Consider the following 18339-nt stretch of genomic DNA (forward strand, 5'->3'; position numbering starts at 1 on the left):
TGTCCAGCGTCAGTAAGGATTTAGCGTGTTGTCTGAAGCTGCGTCAAATACGTTTGCAAATTATGATAACATGTTTGCCACGTCAATTTATATTTAAATGTGTTACTTATCTTCTCTATGCCCAAAAAAATTAGCTGTATGCTTTCTGTAAGGTAGGTTTTGAGCTTACTGACCCCAAGCTGTAATATTCTATCAATGTTTGTGTTCATTTTGTGTCGAAACAAACCCCCTTTTTATAATATTCACAAATGATTAACTCAAATTAATTGCATTTGTTAGGGCATAAGCACTCACACACACACACACACAGTGATGAGAGGACCTGTTCCTGGAAAAAGGATGAAGATTGGCACGAAATATCAGAACTGGTGAACTGGTTTAAATATGTAAAAGTAGTGCAAAATGTCTCAGTAGCGCCCCCACAGGTGAAACCCGGGAGGACACAAAAAAAAACCAAGAAGAACAAACAAATCCATGAGACCATGGCCTCAACTCAAGTCAGCCATTTTGAATTTGACATACATCTTGGAGCACGTACTAACATATCAAAAAGTTCTTTTTATGCCTTTTAGTGTTCCCGGACCAGGCCCATGTCCAGGCTCTGGAAGGTCACATGGTCGAGGACCAGGTGCTGTTGTTTGCTGGATGCCCACTTGAGGATGAGGCCTCTCTGGCTTCCTATGGATTCTTGGAGTACTGCATTGTGTAGGTAGCTGCCAAGGTAAGGTCCACGAGGGGACAGACTCCCAAGGTTGAAAAGCAGGAGAAAAAGAAAAAAGTACAACAGGCGCTTTGTGAATCTTGTGCACACATTTGGAAAGAAGAAGGGACCCAAAGCCAACTCCTAAATGCTTCAGTTCCCCAAAGGAGAAGCATGACTTGACACATCAAAGATGAAAAGTTATCAAAGGGTCTCAGATTCAAAAGGGCGTGGCCACGGCAACCATCGGAATTTTGTTGATTTTAGACCATTCGACACAAAGCAGGGAGGGCCCTATAACTTCGCCATACATTGACCGATCTGCTCGAAACATCATACATGACACAAGAGACCGACCCCGAACATGAACTTCGCCCAACAGGAAGTCAGCCATTTTTAATTTATCTGCCATGAAACAGGAAATGGCCTGTGACTTTACCGTACTTTGACTGATCTGCGCAAAACATCATACGTGAGAGGAGAGACCCGGCCAGATATTAACCACACATGAAAACTAAGTCAAGGGCCTGCACAATGCTGCTTGTGGCTTTTACTTTTATTTTCTAATTGTAATTCAAAGTATGTCCTTCAGTGTAGAAAAATATTGCTTTTTTTTAATATTTTTCTTGTTTTTTTTTCGATGCAGAAAAATCAAACAACTTGTCACACACACACAAGAAAACTGGCCACCTCTCAACTGACTGTGAGTCAGAGAGTGAGCGACCAAACGCATCATTAGACAAGAATATGATGCGATGATATGACCAAAACTGGGGCCGACATTTACCAAAAATACTGCATCATTAGGAACGTGATATAGGCAGCTTCACACCAAAAGACAAAGTCCTGAGTGTATTTTTATTTGGCTGAACAACATGCAGGGTGAGGTGCAGACTTTGAGTGTTTTTCTTAAGTGCAAAGTAGGACAACCTGAAAGCAAACAAGCAGTCATGCTGTGTGCAGACAAAACATTATTATTATTATTATTATTACATGGTACATGCAGTCCTGAAGAAAACCCAATGGAGTTTAACCACACTGAAGTATGGACACAGCTTTAAGGGCTTCTGCTCAGTTGAAAAAAACATAGGACATTCACAGACAAATAAAGGCGGAAACACCACCGACGCCCCCGCTGCTGCTACGTCTGCGCAATGGCTAACTCGCTCGATGACATCAGCAGCTTCCGCAAAACAACAAAACCATCATGAGAGTGGTCACATGGAACGGACATGATCCCGATGAATTGCCCCACATGACACTCCAAGCACTTGGGAGCAGGAGCTGACCCAGTTGACTGGTCAGCAGAAGATGGAAGAATGTAAGGGAAACATAAGAGTGTGTGTGGGGGGTTAAGGAGCATGGAAACTGAGTTCAAAGTCTCCACGCTGTTATTTTCCCTTTTTGTTTACATTCAGAAAACTTATAATTTGTGTGTTGATATTACTACAGTGCGTGAGTGGACAGCTGTCTCCTACATGTCCTTTTATTTACTGTCAAGTGCAGCTGACAGTACTTCTGAGACATTTTCAAGTTTCATGAGCGTTTAAATACAATAGAATGTGGCCTCGTGCCAAGTTCCACGCAACTTGGAATTCAGAAATGTCAGACATCCTGCTTAAAGAATTACACTGGAAACTCTGCTCTGAGTAGGAGCTCCTACTTGCGAACTCGAGGCAAAAACATCTGAACTTATTGATGTCAAATAACAACAGCAGAACCCATCAAAGCGTGGACATTTAAGAGAAACCCTTAACTAATATACAATGTATATAATATTTAACTATGTTGAGCTATTTCACTTTGTTGTCCTATTTGCATATCATTATGGGTCGGACGCTTTGAGGTCAGAGCTCATATTCAGCAAGAGAAATGTACACAATGTGATGGATGGGAGAATTTTATTAACGTGTTAAACTACAATGTCCAAAAATGTCAATAGATTCGTGTGACTTTTTTTTTTGCAGCGTGAACCTAAATTACACAAGAACGAGGGGAAAAAACAAGTGAGGTGAAACAAACCACACGGCATTAAAACTTGTACATTAAGCTCGGCACAAACAACATCTAAGTACATCTCTGATTACACACAAATTCAGGATCCACCACTTTGTTCCCAAAAAAGCACTTTTATAACAAAAATGAATTCCACTTACACCGAAGTGAAGGAGGAGAATAATAATAATGATGCAGAGTTAAGTTATTTTCTACACCTCAGAGAAGCAAGCGTTCAAGTGGGTTCATACAAAAACATGGCTGAGGCTAACAACTGTTATTTTTAGTCGATACATAAGCACTGCATCATGTCATAGAGGTGGCTCCAGGTGCCTGTGTGTGTGTGTGTGTTCACAAGCTTAAAATAGAAAATAAAAGTGTGAAATAAAACGGTAAAGGTTTAGATTTAAAATGACTCATAACATATAGGTACAATTAATAATGTATTGAATCAATGACAACAGTAAAATTGACCAAAACTAATAAATTGTTAAGACTACATGTATGAAAGACTAAAATTAAAATGTAAGTGAAAATATAAATCCTTTTTTAATTTTATAGACAGTTCCTCGAATATATTTGACAATAATGAGGGTTTTTTGGCAACATGCATATGTATTTATTTTGTATTTATTAACTCTTTAACTACTTTTTTTTTGTTTTCTCATCAGTGTAACATATTAAGAAGAAACATAAAGCAGCACCCATATGAAGTCTTTAAAAATCCTAAGAGGTATATGTGTGTATTTTGGATTAATGTTGTCAACAGTGGCGTGGTACACTCCCAAACGACTGCGCGTGAAATAACGAGCTGATAAAACAATGTCGCGCTCCTGTGTTTACATATTGCACAGATGTAATGACATAAGAGACTGTGGTGATGAAGGTAAGTGTGTGTGAGTCATTAATGCAACTCCTCTGATAAACCTTTTGTGAGGGAAATGAACAGAAACGACCACAGTGTGAAAATAAAAACTAAACCCAGAGCAGAGCAGAGGGCAGCCACTTAACTCTGCTCTCCATGTGTCCACTCAGTCTTTCTGACCTCGTGGTCATTTGTTTTGTTGTGACTGCCGTCAACACGGCTTCAAACTCAGTCTCACAGTGCCCCCTTGTGGTCCAATACGTGAACTTCTTCTCCTGCTTTGTGTTAAACATCTCATTTCAATTTTTTTTTCTTCTCAGGATTATTTTACCAAGTCCTCCGCAAGACAATGATCCCTCCAAACTTTGATGATGACGATGATGATGATGTCACCAACGGCCACTAACCGGGAAGCCCTGCCGCCGGCCGTCTCCTGTCGGAAGTGTCCTCACTGTCTCTTGCTGTCCAGTATGGCCTTCCAGTCGTCCGACCAGGACAGGAGACGTCTCTGCGAGGGGCTGAGGGACAGGTGCTTGTTGTGGCAGGCGGTGAACAGGACGTGTTCCCACACTGGTTTGGCCTCCACACCTGGACAAGGACACATTATATACATGTAAGTGACAACCAGTGGCGTCATATTTTTATGCTTTCACTGTTCTTATTTATTAAACGCGGTGTGGATATTTGGGCTGTAAATCAATTTTTTGGCTGATGTCTCACAATCTCGTCAAGCAACAGTTGGAACCAAAACCTAATTTTGGCAAGTTGTTGTTGTTGTTGTTCAGATCCATAGACATACTGTATATACCAAGCTATGTCGAGCTCTTTATTGGCTGTTTTCATAAAAACGTGAAGATGGTAGAGAGCTGGTGTGACCCCAGGATGCCAAAACAGTCAGGGACAAGCAAACAAGAAGCACTTTTACCAGATCCTGAGAGACAGCCAGAGTTGGATCACTGCCGTAAAATCCACTCAACATGAGAAAATAAGACATTTACACACTTTTATTGTGATTTGAAGGCAACCAAAATTAAATGTAGCTTACTCTTGAGCAGAAATGCAGATTTCTACTAATTTAGAGAATTTAGAGGCTTTTAAGTAAGAAATGCTAAATAATGCATCTTAAAATAAACATTTAATGTTTGACCGAATGTTTCCAGTCCTAATACCTTTTTGTTTCTTTTGAAACTAAACCATTCAAACCAATGTTTCTACTAAGTAATATGTAATACTGTCATGACATATAGTATAATGTTATTTTTTTGTTGTTGTTGTGACAAAAACACTTGAAAGAATGCACACACAGTCCTCACCTAGAATGTCAGGCTTGTCGTCTATGAGGAGGTCTCCACTGATTAATGTCTTGTCCCTGGTCAAGATGACCTGCTCCAGGAAGTCATGGCCCAAATGCCTCTCTACCCAAGCATACTGGACAAATACACACACAGCAGAGGAGACCTCATTATCCCCAAAAAATGAAGCACAGCATTTTCCAGAGGGAGCAAGAAAAAGACTGTTTTTCATGCACCTACCTTCTCATACGGGCAGTGTTTGAAATACTTTATCGGGCTGGTGCAAATAAAGACATCTGTGCTGCGAAAAGCAAGAGAAACAACACAAGCAGATGAGAAAGAATTAAAAACAGACAAATCCTTGTTACGTTCAAGCTGCTTGAAGCCTGCCTGGCAGCCAGACTTGATATTTATAAATGGAATTAATAACAACGCGAAAGGATACCAGGCGGTGGTAAAAAAAAAAAAAAAAGACAGAAAAACAAAGGAGAAAAATAGGAAAATTATGCATTAAAGTAGATTTCGTCGATTAGGAAACCAGGTTCATTCAGACTATGTAGCTACAGGAAGCCACTCACTTCCACAGAAAGAGGAAATGTAAACATAGTTTTTTAACCATTTAGCGGCTATTTTTAGTTGTCATTCTGGAAATGGCAATAGCAGCCTCCTACATCATGTAATTTAAATGTCATGCAGGACCAGTGAAAGATGCTTTCATGAACACATGCAGTTACTGTTATCACAGTCTGAACCAGTATTATGCGCATTAAGAGAACCACAATGGTTCTGACTGAAGCAGCTCATCATTTATCATCTTTAATCTGAAATCTGAAATCTGAAAACGGCTTTTCTCGCTATCATCAGTGTCAGGATGAAATTGCCTGAGAAGCAGCAAAACACCTGGGAAACTATCAACCTCTGACATCTATACAATCACTGGTGATTGTTATCAACACAGAGATTACATACCACTGCATTTCAAGTTTTTAAAAGAATATCATCATGGGGACGTAAAATCAAATATACAAACACTGGGAAGACGTACAGTAACACCAGCAGAAACATGGGGTCAGAACATGCTTTTGCAGTTAAAAGTCACATCTTGATACCAAAACGACCTCCAAAACCTACGTCAACAATTTCTCCTCATTATTATTTTTCATCATCGATTAATCTGTCGATTATTTTTCAAGTACTTGTTTGGTCCATTAAATGTTGAACCGTGTTTCTCAAACCTGGAAATAATGATGTTCTCTCATGTCTTATTTAGTGAAATATTAAGATTAATCAATCAGCCCTAAGTCTTTGTATATTATCTTATTGTGTGTGTAAAGTTTTCAAGAACCAGAACATTCGAGTGGAAATGAACAGATGATACTTAGTTTAGTTGAATCAACTTGGTAACAAATAAAAATAATGACAAAAAGATAATACAATCATTTCATTACTATCAACCACCTTTCATTTCACAAAGATGATGTTTACAGCTCACTCAGAATAAGCAATAATCAGGTGAGGACATGTAGGGTTTTATGATTTTATGAAGACATGTTTACATTTTAATTAGATTATAACATCCTGTTGTTATCCTGTATTCACACACTGGACGTAATATAGACATGAGTGACAATCAGACTATGAATGGTAATAATATGAAGGTAATATGTTATTAGCAACTCATGTAACACCATAATCTGAAAAATTTCATATTCAGAATAAGGTTAATAGTCAGATTAATGGTATAAATGTAATAATATTGGTCAATACAACTCATGAAATTTACTCCTTTTTAACTTTGCATTTGTATTGTTTTATTCTATGATTATGCTGTAACTTTGTTTTGAATTAAGTACATTAACATTATTTGTGTTAACATAAATGTATTCTAACAGCACTGCAAAATAAATGTATGAGGCTTTCCCTGAGGTTTAGTCCCCTGTTGTAAGTGCTATAAACCACCAGATGTCACTGTGCACTTTTTTTCCCTCAGCACAAATAGAAAAAATTTTATGTATGTGACCATGTTATACAAAACATAATAGAACAAGGTGCTTGTAGTGAATATTGGTCGCAAGGTGACTTTAAGTATCTTTAGGTCATACTCATCCATCCTGGCCATCTCCTTGACAGCCTCCACCCCTCCTGGCAGAGGCTCCAGCTCTATGAAGAAATCTTTGGACTCCCAGATACTCATGGCTTTCTCCTGCAGTCAAAGCACACACACACAGATCATCACTGTATGTGTATTGGCACAAGTGTTCATGTACTCAACGAAGGACCTTACGATAGTCATGTTTTTCAAGGTTAGTGAGATAAATATCTTACCTTCTACACACTGAGCAAAGACCTTTACGACCTTGACATACAATCCATATCATTGGACAACACTGTATGTTACACAATGACATGTGCTCAGATTTGAGATGTAGAAACTGAGACCTGTTTATATAATGGTTGATTTATATAAGCTTTCTGTTTTCTTGTACACTCCAAAATTACAGTTGAATTTGTCCCCAAATGCAGGCACATATTGACAATGTCTTATGTCTATTTAAATAAACCACAAACACCTGGCACAAAGTTTGTAAGGGCTGTGCAAATATTTCGCACCATGTTAATCCAAATCCGTTCAAATCCCTGTGACTTTGTTCCTCAACACTCTCAGAAATGTGGCCTTGAAGTTGGGCTACCATTTATTATTGTTTCCGTTTATTGACAGCATACTGACTGATGTAGTTTCATGGGTTTTGACTGAACACTGTTTCCCCTATATTTAAATAGGAAGTTCAGGCACAGTTTCTCCCATGTAACTGTACACAAGTTAAAATATACAAGCCACAAAAAATTATAAAAATTTAAATTATACAAGCCACAAAATAGTTTTTCTAGTTTTGATTGTTCTTTCATCTATGAAAATAATGGTAACAAATCCATGTCGGAAACAGTAGTTTGTGTTTTGACAGTGTCATGTGGTAATAACATAACAATATGAACATTATAGTGAATATAGAACTGAACATTCATTTGACTAAATTATATCACAAATCAGATTGTAACCACAATGTTTACTCTGCATAAAGAACTTTAACACCATGTTGTTTTTCCACTTTAATCTAGGAACCAAAAAAAATCCATTTGATGTGATAATTATCTGTGGTTGCCTTTGAGCATATCGCGAAATGTGTCATATCGCTTTGTATTGGGACATATCGCGATATTCCGTGATATCATGTCATAAGACTGCCTTAGGAACCAACGTTATACAGTTTCTATATGCCATATTGTCATTTTGTTTTCTAAAGGGAATCGTTTAATTAACACACTTACACACAGGTCACTCCTCAGTTGACCGTACTGCGCTGACACCCAGAAGCCTCTCCTGTCATCCAGGGTGATGTAGGGCTCGTCCGGGTACCTCGCCCGGTACTTCTTCAAGAACCCGCCCTCGAAGTCCGCCAGGACCCCGTCCATGTCAACCAGAACCCGCAATCGCTTACCTGTCGGACAGGACGAGGACATGTTGACGCAAATCCTCTTAGACGGTTCTCGGAGCAGAGTGTTTCCTCTTCCGAGGAGGCGGGTTGTACCGCACAGGAACATTGTTGACTCAAAGCGCTGTTGACCCGGTCCAGACTCGGAGATATGGTCCGCATAAAAGTTCCCGAAACACTGTGGCCGCTTGCGACAATTGAATCCGGATGTGGTGTTGTTATTCGTGTGTTTATGAAGTTGTGTTCATAAGTGTAACTGTGACATTCTGGGCGGCTCTCCGCCAATCAGTTGCAGCTGAGCTAACGTCGGCTAACTTTAGCTAACGGGTTAGCAGAACCGCAGCGGGCAGCTCAAATGTGACATTCCCTTAGGTAACAGTATACGGGGGGGCTGTTAGTATCGTTTCACACAGTGTATTAGCTGTCAGGCGGGCAGCAACACCACTGAGGAACCCACAGTGTTTGACAGGGACTTTTAGAGCAACCGTGACTGACTGTGCTGCACCTTCAACGGTAGAAACTCGACAGAGCGAGCTGCTCACTGCAAAGATATGTTTCACTAGTGAGATGTCCCACTCCTCTCCACTTTTGCGTGTGATTACTTTACTATGTACACCCACAATGTACGGCGTTACTAAACAATACTAACAAGAACAAAGATGAAAAAATATATTTACATTGTTTTACTTTGTCAAAAGAAATCTTGCTGACATTACATTTACATATACAGTTTAACTTACTACTACTACCTTTATGTTATTGCAGTTATTTACTGTAACACAACAGGTACTCCACACCCTGTCACGTTACTAATCCAAAGACCGAGGACATAGATTTTAACCTTGAGTAAGCAGAATAAGAATGTACAGATGGATGACGAAGCTGAAGTTTAACCTGTGCGTCAGCCTGTATTTACTTGATATGTTTTGTCTAAAACAATAAATGAAAATAATGAACAAAAATCCAAAATAATGAAATAAAGTAAGCCTCACTCTAGCTAAGTATTAATATTTGTTATAAATATCACTGGGTGTATTAAAGAGTTTTTTCCAACTGTGCACTCTTGTGTGGTATTAAGTCATTGTTATTATCATTAATGATAAAATATAATATATTATACAGTACAACATTATATAATATTATGTAATGTGGGGAGGATGCAGCGGTAGACGATGAATGAATGAATGAATCCAATAAAAGTCAAGTAGGCAGGAGATCTCACATCTTATAAAATCTTTGTTCAAAGCCCGGTTAATGGTAGGCCTACCTCACGTCAGTTCCTGTATTTATTTATTTTTCTAAAGAAACATTTACTACTTCGTGAAAGGGACAATTTTAAATGCTTAACACTTGCGAGACACGATGACTTACAGATTCGTGTTAAAACATAAAAGAATAATAATAATAATAAAAAAATTCTACCGTGTTTACAAACATCGAGCAGGACATCGTGTACCTGCCTCTTTAAGAATCCAACGGTCGCTTCCTAAATCTCGTTGCAGTCACTTCTGTTCTTACGATCTCGCGATAACGTCACCTTAGTGGCGGCTGTGTGGCCCCCTGTATCTGTCCGGACGGAGTTGTTTCTGACGTTTGAATGAAAAACAGTGCAAATTACCTCCACTTTGGACCCAGGAAATAATGGCTTCAGCCTTGGAGCAGTTTGTGAACAATGTGCGGCAGCTCTCCGCTCAAGGTAGGCTTGCTAAACTCATTCATGTGGGAAGTATTAGCTAGTTAGCTAGCACAAGCTATCCAATGCCTTGCCGATAGCCAAACTGGTCAGAGCCCCTTTTTTTTTGCTTTATCATGTAAATACACCGCTAAAATGGCTTTATTTGGCTGCGAGAGTTGTGTAAAGTATCACCGGGGGATGCGTTAATGCACAGTAACATTAGGGATCCATGTGAACTTTGTGCCCCGTTAGGGAAAATGCTATAATCATACTTTTTGTTTTTCATCTAGAAAATAATTTCTGGTAACTGCCTACCGGTAGTCCCGCCCTCGTCAGACATAATTGGCTACCGAACTGAATCGGCGAATCCTATTGGTTTAAAGTCACCCGTCAATCCCACTGGCATTACCTCTGTTGCAAGGCCTTGACAGGACACTGGACCGGCCAAATTGCATTGAAATACACAGCCGCACCACGACAGTTGTAAACAATATTGTTGGCCAATTTCTTCTTTCATTCCTAAACTATGACGTTACAGCCGGCGCAGACGTCATATTGCAATTAATACTAACGATCTGACCACTCAAACAATACACAACACTTAAGCGTTCTTGAAAGAAAGTATTTTCCTCTTGTAAATTTATGCTAACAACCTTATTTATATTGTTTACCATTGCTTTGACAGAATGACATGACATGTTCAACTGTGGCACTGTGTGTGTGTAGTGTAAGCCTGTAACTCAATGACATCCAACCACGCTATATTTAATTATCAGCAGACCAACCTCAAATCAATGACAATGAAGAATTGTGATCTGGGACTAAAATGTAGATATTGTGAGATGCATCTTCCCAGTGATGTCAATGACTTGAAGGAAGGTTTAAAATTGCCCTTTCACTCTTACAACCCCAGGCCAGATGACTCAACTGTGCGAGTTGATCAACAAAAGTGGGGAGCTGCTGGCCAAAAATCTGTCCCACTTGGACACGGTGCTGGGGGCCTTGGACATCCAGGAGCACTCCCTAGGTGTGCTGGCTGTGCTGTAAGTAAACCAACTTTTTCACTTTTGCCACTTTATAATTACATTTAAGATGATTTTTATTTTTTGCTAAATAATGCAGTGCAGTTCAGTTTGCTATGGTATGGATTAGCCCTGATCTTGCCTATGTTTTCACTGTGGAGTGTGTAGGCTGGACGGTTATAGCAGCACCATCAGCTATGTAAATTACTAGTTTAACACTGAAGACATCGTTTATGAGAAAATAATTACACAGGCGGCCTTGAATTTTCTCTCTGTCCTATTGCACAGTGTATGCATATTAATAATGGATATTGTGTTTTTCCCCAACCATTTCAAGTACCCCAACAGAATGGGGCCAAAACTGGATAAAGTGCAGAATAGTTATTTTGGTACCCATCACAACTTCTTGGCAAAAATATAACATATAACGTCTCTTGGTGGAGACGGGGCTCTGCTGCTGTTTTCATAATGTGTTGTATATTGTTCATTCCCTGTCTTCATTATGCTCCCTGCTTATGCTTAACTTTTGTCCTAAATAGACCAAAAGCTAGTGTCATTGTTTGTGGTGTCTGCTGGAGGTCAAATAGTACTGGGTGTAATTAACTGAGTAGACAAGCAGAGTGATTTTAAACAAATGTCAGTCAGTCATCATCTAACCGCTTTATCCTCCACCAGAGGGTCGCGGGGGGTGCTGTGCCAATCTCAGCTACATCGGGCGATAGGCGGGGTACACCCTGGACAGTTCGCCAGTCCATCGCAGGGCCACACACAGATAGAGTTAAACAACCATTCACTCTCACACTCACTCCTATGGTCAATTTAGGATTTTTTTTAATTTACCTATTCCCCACATTGCATGTTTTTGGACTGTGGGAGGAAGCCGGAGAACCCGGAGAGAACCCACACACACACGGGGAGAACATGCAAACTCCATGCAGAAAGGCCCTTGTTCCAACCAGGACTCGAACCCGGGTCTTTCGCTGCAAGGCGAGAGTGCTAACCACTAAACCACCGTGTGGCCCCATGCTGTGTGTATCACAGAAAACCTTGTTGTTGTCACTAAGCAGCTAAAATGTACCTGTTGATTTTACACTTCAAAACGCAGCAGCTGGACTTTGTAACAATGAAAGTGATTATGTAGATATTTAGAAAGTCGAGAAAAGCCTTGACTGCACTGAATATTAAACAGTGTGAGTGTTTTCCCACAATTAACTGACTAAGCTGGATATTATTAGCTCACATCAGTATACTAAACATCAAACCACACAGTACCTAAGGTCAACTAAGTTTTTGACCAATACTGTTTGGTATTTACAACTTTGCAGATATATGCACCACATTTTACACATTTTTGCATGTTTCTGACTCTTTTCTTCTAGATTTGTGAAGTTCTCCATGCCAAACATCCCTGACTTTGAAACGCTCTTCTCCCAAGTCCAGCTCTTCATCAGTACCTGCAATGGGGAGCACATTAGATATGCAACAGACACTTGTAAGTCCTGAATAAACTAAACCTCTCACTCTCCCAAAATATGTGCAGCTTCTGTTTTTCATGTAAATCTAAATGAACCACTTTTTAACACGCAAACGGCCAATTAAGTATCCAGCATTGTATTTTTAGTGCCCTCAACAATTATCATAAGATGTTTTTCAGTAACAATGAAAAATGTATTTTTATGACAACATCAAAGATGTGTTTTTAATGTAGTGGTTTAATGGTGTTTATTGATATCTGCTGTTGTAAACTACTTTGTATTTTGGCTAAATTCTTGATGCATTTCATAAAGTTACATAGCTATATAAATTGCACGTATTAACAGCCTGTCCTGTGCACACCCCATCGTAGTTAATCAGCACCTATAAAGTCATGATCATGACTTTACGATTCCCCATTTTCCTTTCCCTCTGTTTCTTTTCATAGTTGCTGGTCTCTGCCACCAGTTGACTAACGCCCTTGTAGAACGCAAACAGGTAAGACTGTGGTTTCTGACTTATGTACTTGTGTTTTAGAAGAACAGTAAGAAGTAAGAAAGCTAATTGTCATTGCTGTATTGAAATCTCTGATGAAATGTTCTCTGCTCTTTTTCCTTTTACATCTCAGCCTAAATGTGGCGGAATAAATATGAACTTTTCTCTCCTTCTCTCACACAGCCATTGAGGGGTGTCGTCATCCTAAAACAGGCAATAGACAAAATGCAGATGAACACAAACCAACTTACCTCAGTTCATGCAGACCTGTGTCAGGTGAGTCACGGCTACACATGAAAATCATACTTTATTAGAATGGTCTGATATCGTTAGATCCATTTTTCAATGTATGAATTTTCCTGTGGTTAATCTTGTTGGTGAGAACAGTAAAACTGTCCATCACACTCACTTCATGCCGGTTTCCCCTGCAGCTGTGCTTGTTAGCGAAGTGCTTCAAACCGGCCCTGCCCTTCTTGGAGCTGGACATGATGGACATCTGTAAGGAGAACGGAGCCTACGACGCAAAGCACTTTTTATGTTACTACTACTATGGTGGCATGATCTACACAGGCCTCAAAAACTTTGAAAGAGCACTGTATTTTTATGAACAGGTACTTGTAGATGGTTTCTACTGTGATGAGTAATCCAGGAATATTCTCTGTGGTGTTTCTGTTAATATTTCTGATTTGTCTTTTGTCAGGCAATAACCACTCCAGCCATGGCAGTAAGCCACATCATGTTGGAAGCCTATAAGAAATACATCCTGGTGTCACTCATCCTCCACGGCAAAGTGCAGCAGCTGCCTAAATACACCTCACAGATAGTTGGGAGGTTCATCAAGGTAGGAACACAAGAAAGATATTTTTGTAGTCACAAAAAACATCTTGTTTATCCTGTAAAACCTGAAAGAAGACTCACATTGCATTTGTGTACAGGTAGACATTGTATGTGGCACATTCAGGAGCAACTTAAGGTGTCTTGCTCAGGGACACGTCATCATGTAGATGAGCAGAGCGAGGAATTGAACCCATGATCTTCCAGTTGAAAGTCAACTCACTCTATTACTGATCCATTGTTTTAGTTTTTTATCTTATAATTTCCAGTAGGCTGTACACTGAGAGGTGTAATGCTTAGCTGTTTAGAACAGTATATACATTGCATTTTCAAAGAATATTGTAGCCTAAAGCAAAGTTGTTCCCTCATCAATCTACACTTAATAGGGTTAGGGTAAGAAGCATGCAATATGATGGCTAACATAAATGTTGTGGCTCCATGCACTCTTTTTTTCGCTCTCAAAAAGTGAATTTTCGTTGAAAAAAAATTGCGCATTAGGCTTTTTTGCAAATGTAAGCAGACAGACAGACAGACAGACGACTTTATTGATCCCTTTGGGAGGTTCCCTCGGGGAAATTAACAGCTCCAACATCAACACACAGCACTGAAAAATCTGCAATGTCACGTGCATAGAAGTTCCGTGGTGCTTCACACTTTGCTTTGATCCCACGTGTGGTGGATTGAACTGACTGGAGACATGCATCTGTCTCATATCTGTGTTTTCCATCAGCCCCTGAGCAACGCGTACCACGAGTTAGCCCAGATCTACACCACCAACAACCCGGCGGAGCTGCGCAGCGTGGTCAACAAACACAGTGAGACGTTCACACGAGACAATAACACAGGCCTGGTCAAACAGTGCCTCTCCTCCCTGTACAAGAAAAACATCCAGAGGCTAACAAAGGTGAGTGTGTGTGTGTCTGTGCTTTTAATTTTATGTAAACACACAACTGCATGTGTGTCTTGTGACAAGGTTAGGGTTTGAACTGCATAAGTGCTGTGTTAGGGATTACATTCAGACTTGACATTATAGCACGAGCGCAGCAAGGCGGAGTCAAATGTGATGATTCGCAGTGACAATAAAAAAACCATCAGGAAACGACTCTGAAATGTGGGCGTATGGAGATGTAGTCATGTGATAAGAGGTTAAAAGCTGTGCAACACAGAACAAAGACTTTGCTTCCTTCAGATAGTGTAATCTGTCAATCTAACATGCATAATCATCATGTGAGAGAGTGGTTATCTTGTTACCTTTATAGCATAATTCAAGCTTGAGTTCCAAGTATTACACCTGTATTCTCTCTTAAACAACCTTATCTCGCAATATTAAAAGTTGAAGAAAAGAAAAGTCCTGTCTCTGCCACAATAATTGGATTTGCTCCAAAATTAAATTACATTTTCTTTGGTTATGCCCCAACCCAGCAAAATCATTTAATCTGTGGTGAAGGTAACAATTATAATACTCTTGTTGTCTGTTGTTGGTCACATGACAAGCTTCCAGAATTGAACTTGTCAAATGGACTTATTTTTGTAGCTCGTGGAGTTTTCCCCCTGGTGGCTATTCAGTATCACTTCCTGATTCACATCACTGAGGAAATGTCTGACTGTCAGTTTTTAATATATAGTCTACTTACGCTAGGTAAAATGCAGTTAATTTAAAATGGCATGACTCTCAATGAATAGTCAGTCCTGAAATATAGTCGATCCACAATAACGTTTAATTGTCTTGACAGATCCACAAAATAGTTTCCCTTCATCGTGAGCAGATCTAACATTCTGAATTTGTCCTACTCTCTGTGTCTCTCATAGACTTTCCTGACGCTGTCTTTGCAAGACATGGCGAGTCGAGTGCAGCTGTCGGGCCCCCAGGAAGCAGAGAAATATGTCTTACACATGGTGAGTTTTGTCCAAAGCTGGGCCAAATGCTGCCAATATGCAGGTACCGTAAAATAAAATGAATTTTAAGTTGAGTATTAGAAGTGGCAGGTTTTGTTTGTATTTGGTCAAACCACTGATATAAGAGATTTAAGGTGTTGTTTTCTATTAATACATTTATTTGTTTATCCTTGAAATCAATTCCAGATATAGATTTAGTGGTTTTAAATGTGTTTGAGTATTGTCCACTCTCACATTCAACACCTACGGTCAATTAAAGGTGTATGTTGTTGGACTGTGGGAGGGAACTGGAGAACAATATAACTGGAGTTATATCTCTCCTTTTGCTTCTTGCAGATTGAAGATGGTGAGATATACGCTAGCATTAACCAAAAGGATGGTATGGTCTGCTTCCACGACAACCCCGAAAAATACAACAACCCCGCAATGCTCCACAAAATCGACCAAGAGGTGTGAAAGCCTGCCTCTTCTGTGTTCTGTGTTTTGCATTAATCAACGCTTATATTAATTCTCATGTGTGAATTGCTTGGTTTTATCTTGTTACTTTTCTCCTCGTAGATGTTGAAATGTATAGAGCTGGATGAGAAACTAAAGTCTATGGATCAAGAAATTACAGTAAACCCACAATTTGTGCAGAAGGTGAGAAGATGTTTAATTTTTTTTCCTTATGTATGAGTTGTCCTTTTAAAGCAGTGGTTCTCAAATGTTAAAATACAGTGGTGTAAATAGGCCGAGCAAAGTCAGCCACTGACTTTTCACAGGAGGCAGATTTATTCCCAATAATACAATTTGCTCTCTCAACTTTACACTCTGTATTTTTTTAATTATTTGTTTACTTGTTTACTTGTTTACTCAACTCCGATCACATAACCTTGTATACAGTAGAACAGTATTTCTGATTTTCCTCCAAGTACCACCAGAGAAAGCTTGCGTACTTCTGGTGGTACACTTACCACAGTTGGAGAACCATGGTTTTAAAGTTATCTCTGGTACTTTCACATTTTACATGCATATACATTTGGTTTTTGGGATGTGAATGGAATGTTTTTCTTGGGGGGATTTTCACATGAATACAGTAAACACATAAAATTTGTTTTATCAAAGTCATGGGACTCGTTTATCAATCAAGGGGTTTCTTCCTTAAAGATTAAAGGAGACTCATTAATGTTTTATCAGAGATTTGTTCTTGGGGCAAGAGCAGAATCTGTGCATACTAAAGAGCACATTTATGCAAATAATCCTCTATTCTGTTTTCCACTATTCATCTCTTGTACATTGTAGTATTCTAATTACTTTAATTTATCATCTGTAATATGTATATATATATTTTAATTCTTACCATTATTTCTGTTCCGTATGAGAACACATTATGAATCTGATTAATAGTTGTGGGTATGTTCTAGCACCATAACACAGGAATAGGTCACACCATGATTAATTGTATGCACAGTAAATGCCTTTTGTTTTGTTTTTTGTGACGGTAGCATTAAGGTGTTTCATCAGTTTTAATGTATTGAGTTCCCTGAGTTGATTTCCGGAGCAGAATCAGGAATATGCCCAAATCTTGACATACTGTGCCTGTAAAATATAAATATATATATCCAGTTAATTCATTTCTGCTACACCCCTAATGATTAATTCCAAGAGAAGCAAATGATGAAAAGTGACATTGATGACATATTGACTTGTGACACACTCTGTTTTTTTAGAGTATGGGATCTCAGGAGGACGATGTCGGTAGCAAAACGTCAAGTTATTCCTGAGGGGCCGTGGACTGGGACCGAACACTGCCACCACTGCGACACGTCGGTCCCAGGATGAGTTGGATTTTTTTTAAAAGAGGAAAACAAACATTCTATTGCATAAGGACATTTGGTCAAGGAAAAAATCTAATTGTGTGGATTGATGATGATAATTTGGTTATTCTTTCTTCACAGTGTCTAAAGGATACCGAAAGATCATTACAGAAAAGGAAAAAAAAAGAAAAAAAAAAGATTACAGTTTTGTCAGTGTTTTATTTATCAATGTTAAGGTTGGAGCGCCACTGCTACATTAACAGAAACCACAATAATAAAAACTGGACTTATTTGTTCCAAATGTATGTGTGAATAATCTCACTGTTTGTTTTGGTTCTGCTGCATGATGGCCGAGAGCATTTACATTTGAGATAAAAAAGCGTCTGTGGCTGACGAGGAATAAATCCAATCCCATGTATTCTTCAATTGTAAAGACTGCGATGACTATGTTTCTCTCTCTCCTTTGGTCCGATTGTAGATATCATCAATAGAAAAATCTGTACTCATGTACATGCCCTTGACCAAAATTGACTACAACAGAGGAACTGTTCACAATCTGGTGCACTGTTTTTGTTTTTTATTTTGTGGGTTTTTTTCCTTCCTTTTTCTCTCTTTTTTTTTTTTTTTTTAGGTCGGATCCACTAGAGGTCGCTAGAGCATTGTACAGAAAACCGTTTTGACAGCTTGTTATTACAAGAGACATGAAGTCAGCAGATGAAACCAAACTGTCATTTAATTTGGGATCTTGAGCTTTGCGATTGTGGATCTGTTAATAATAAATTGTTTAAGAATATAGCTCTGATTT

At 39.1% G+C, this 18339-nt stretch overlaps 2 protein-coding genes across 2 annotated transcripts; one reads left to right on the forward strand and one right to left on the reverse strand.

The window, feature by feature from the left end:
* Positions 1-2584: 2584 nt before the first annotated feature.
* Positions 2585-9346, reverse strand: LOC122759602 (5'(3')-deoxyribonucleotidase, mitochondrial-like). The gene is made up of 5 exons (XM_044014539.1): positions 8180-9346; positions 6955-7055; positions 5093-5153; positions 4874-4988; positions 2585-4148 (listed from the first exon to the last, which is right to left on the reverse strand). The coding sequence occupies exons 1-5, from the start codon at positions 8450-8452 to the stop codon at positions 4009-4011; spliced, it is 690 nt and encodes a 229-aa protein (XP_043870474.1). The 5' UTR covers positions 8453-9346; the 3' UTR covers positions 2585-4008.
* Positions 9347-9847: 501 nt separating this feature from the next.
* Positions 9848-18329, forward strand: cops3 (COP9 signalosome subunit 3). Its single transcript, XM_044013836.1, has 12 exons — positions 9848-10039; positions 10932-11061; positions 12420-12532; positions 12962-13011; positions 13192-13284; positions 13440-13619; positions 13709-13849; positions 14573-14746; positions 15652-15738; positions 16075-16188; positions 16297-16377; positions 17448-18329. Exons 1-12 carry the CDS (start codon positions 9985-9987, stop codon positions 17499-17501), a joined length of 1272 nt encoding a protein of 423 aa, XP_043869771.1. The 5' UTR covers positions 9848-9984; the 3' UTR covers positions 17502-18329.
* Positions 18330-18339: the final 10 nt, after the last annotated feature.

Source organism: Solea senegalensis, linkage group LG18, assembly GCF_019176455.1.
Source record: "Solea senegalensis isolate Sse05_10M linkage group LG18, IFAPA_SoseM_1, whole genome shotgun sequence".
Lineage (NCBI taxonomy): Eukaryota > Metazoa > Chordata > Actinopteri > Pleuronectiformes > Soleidae > Solea > Solea senegalensis.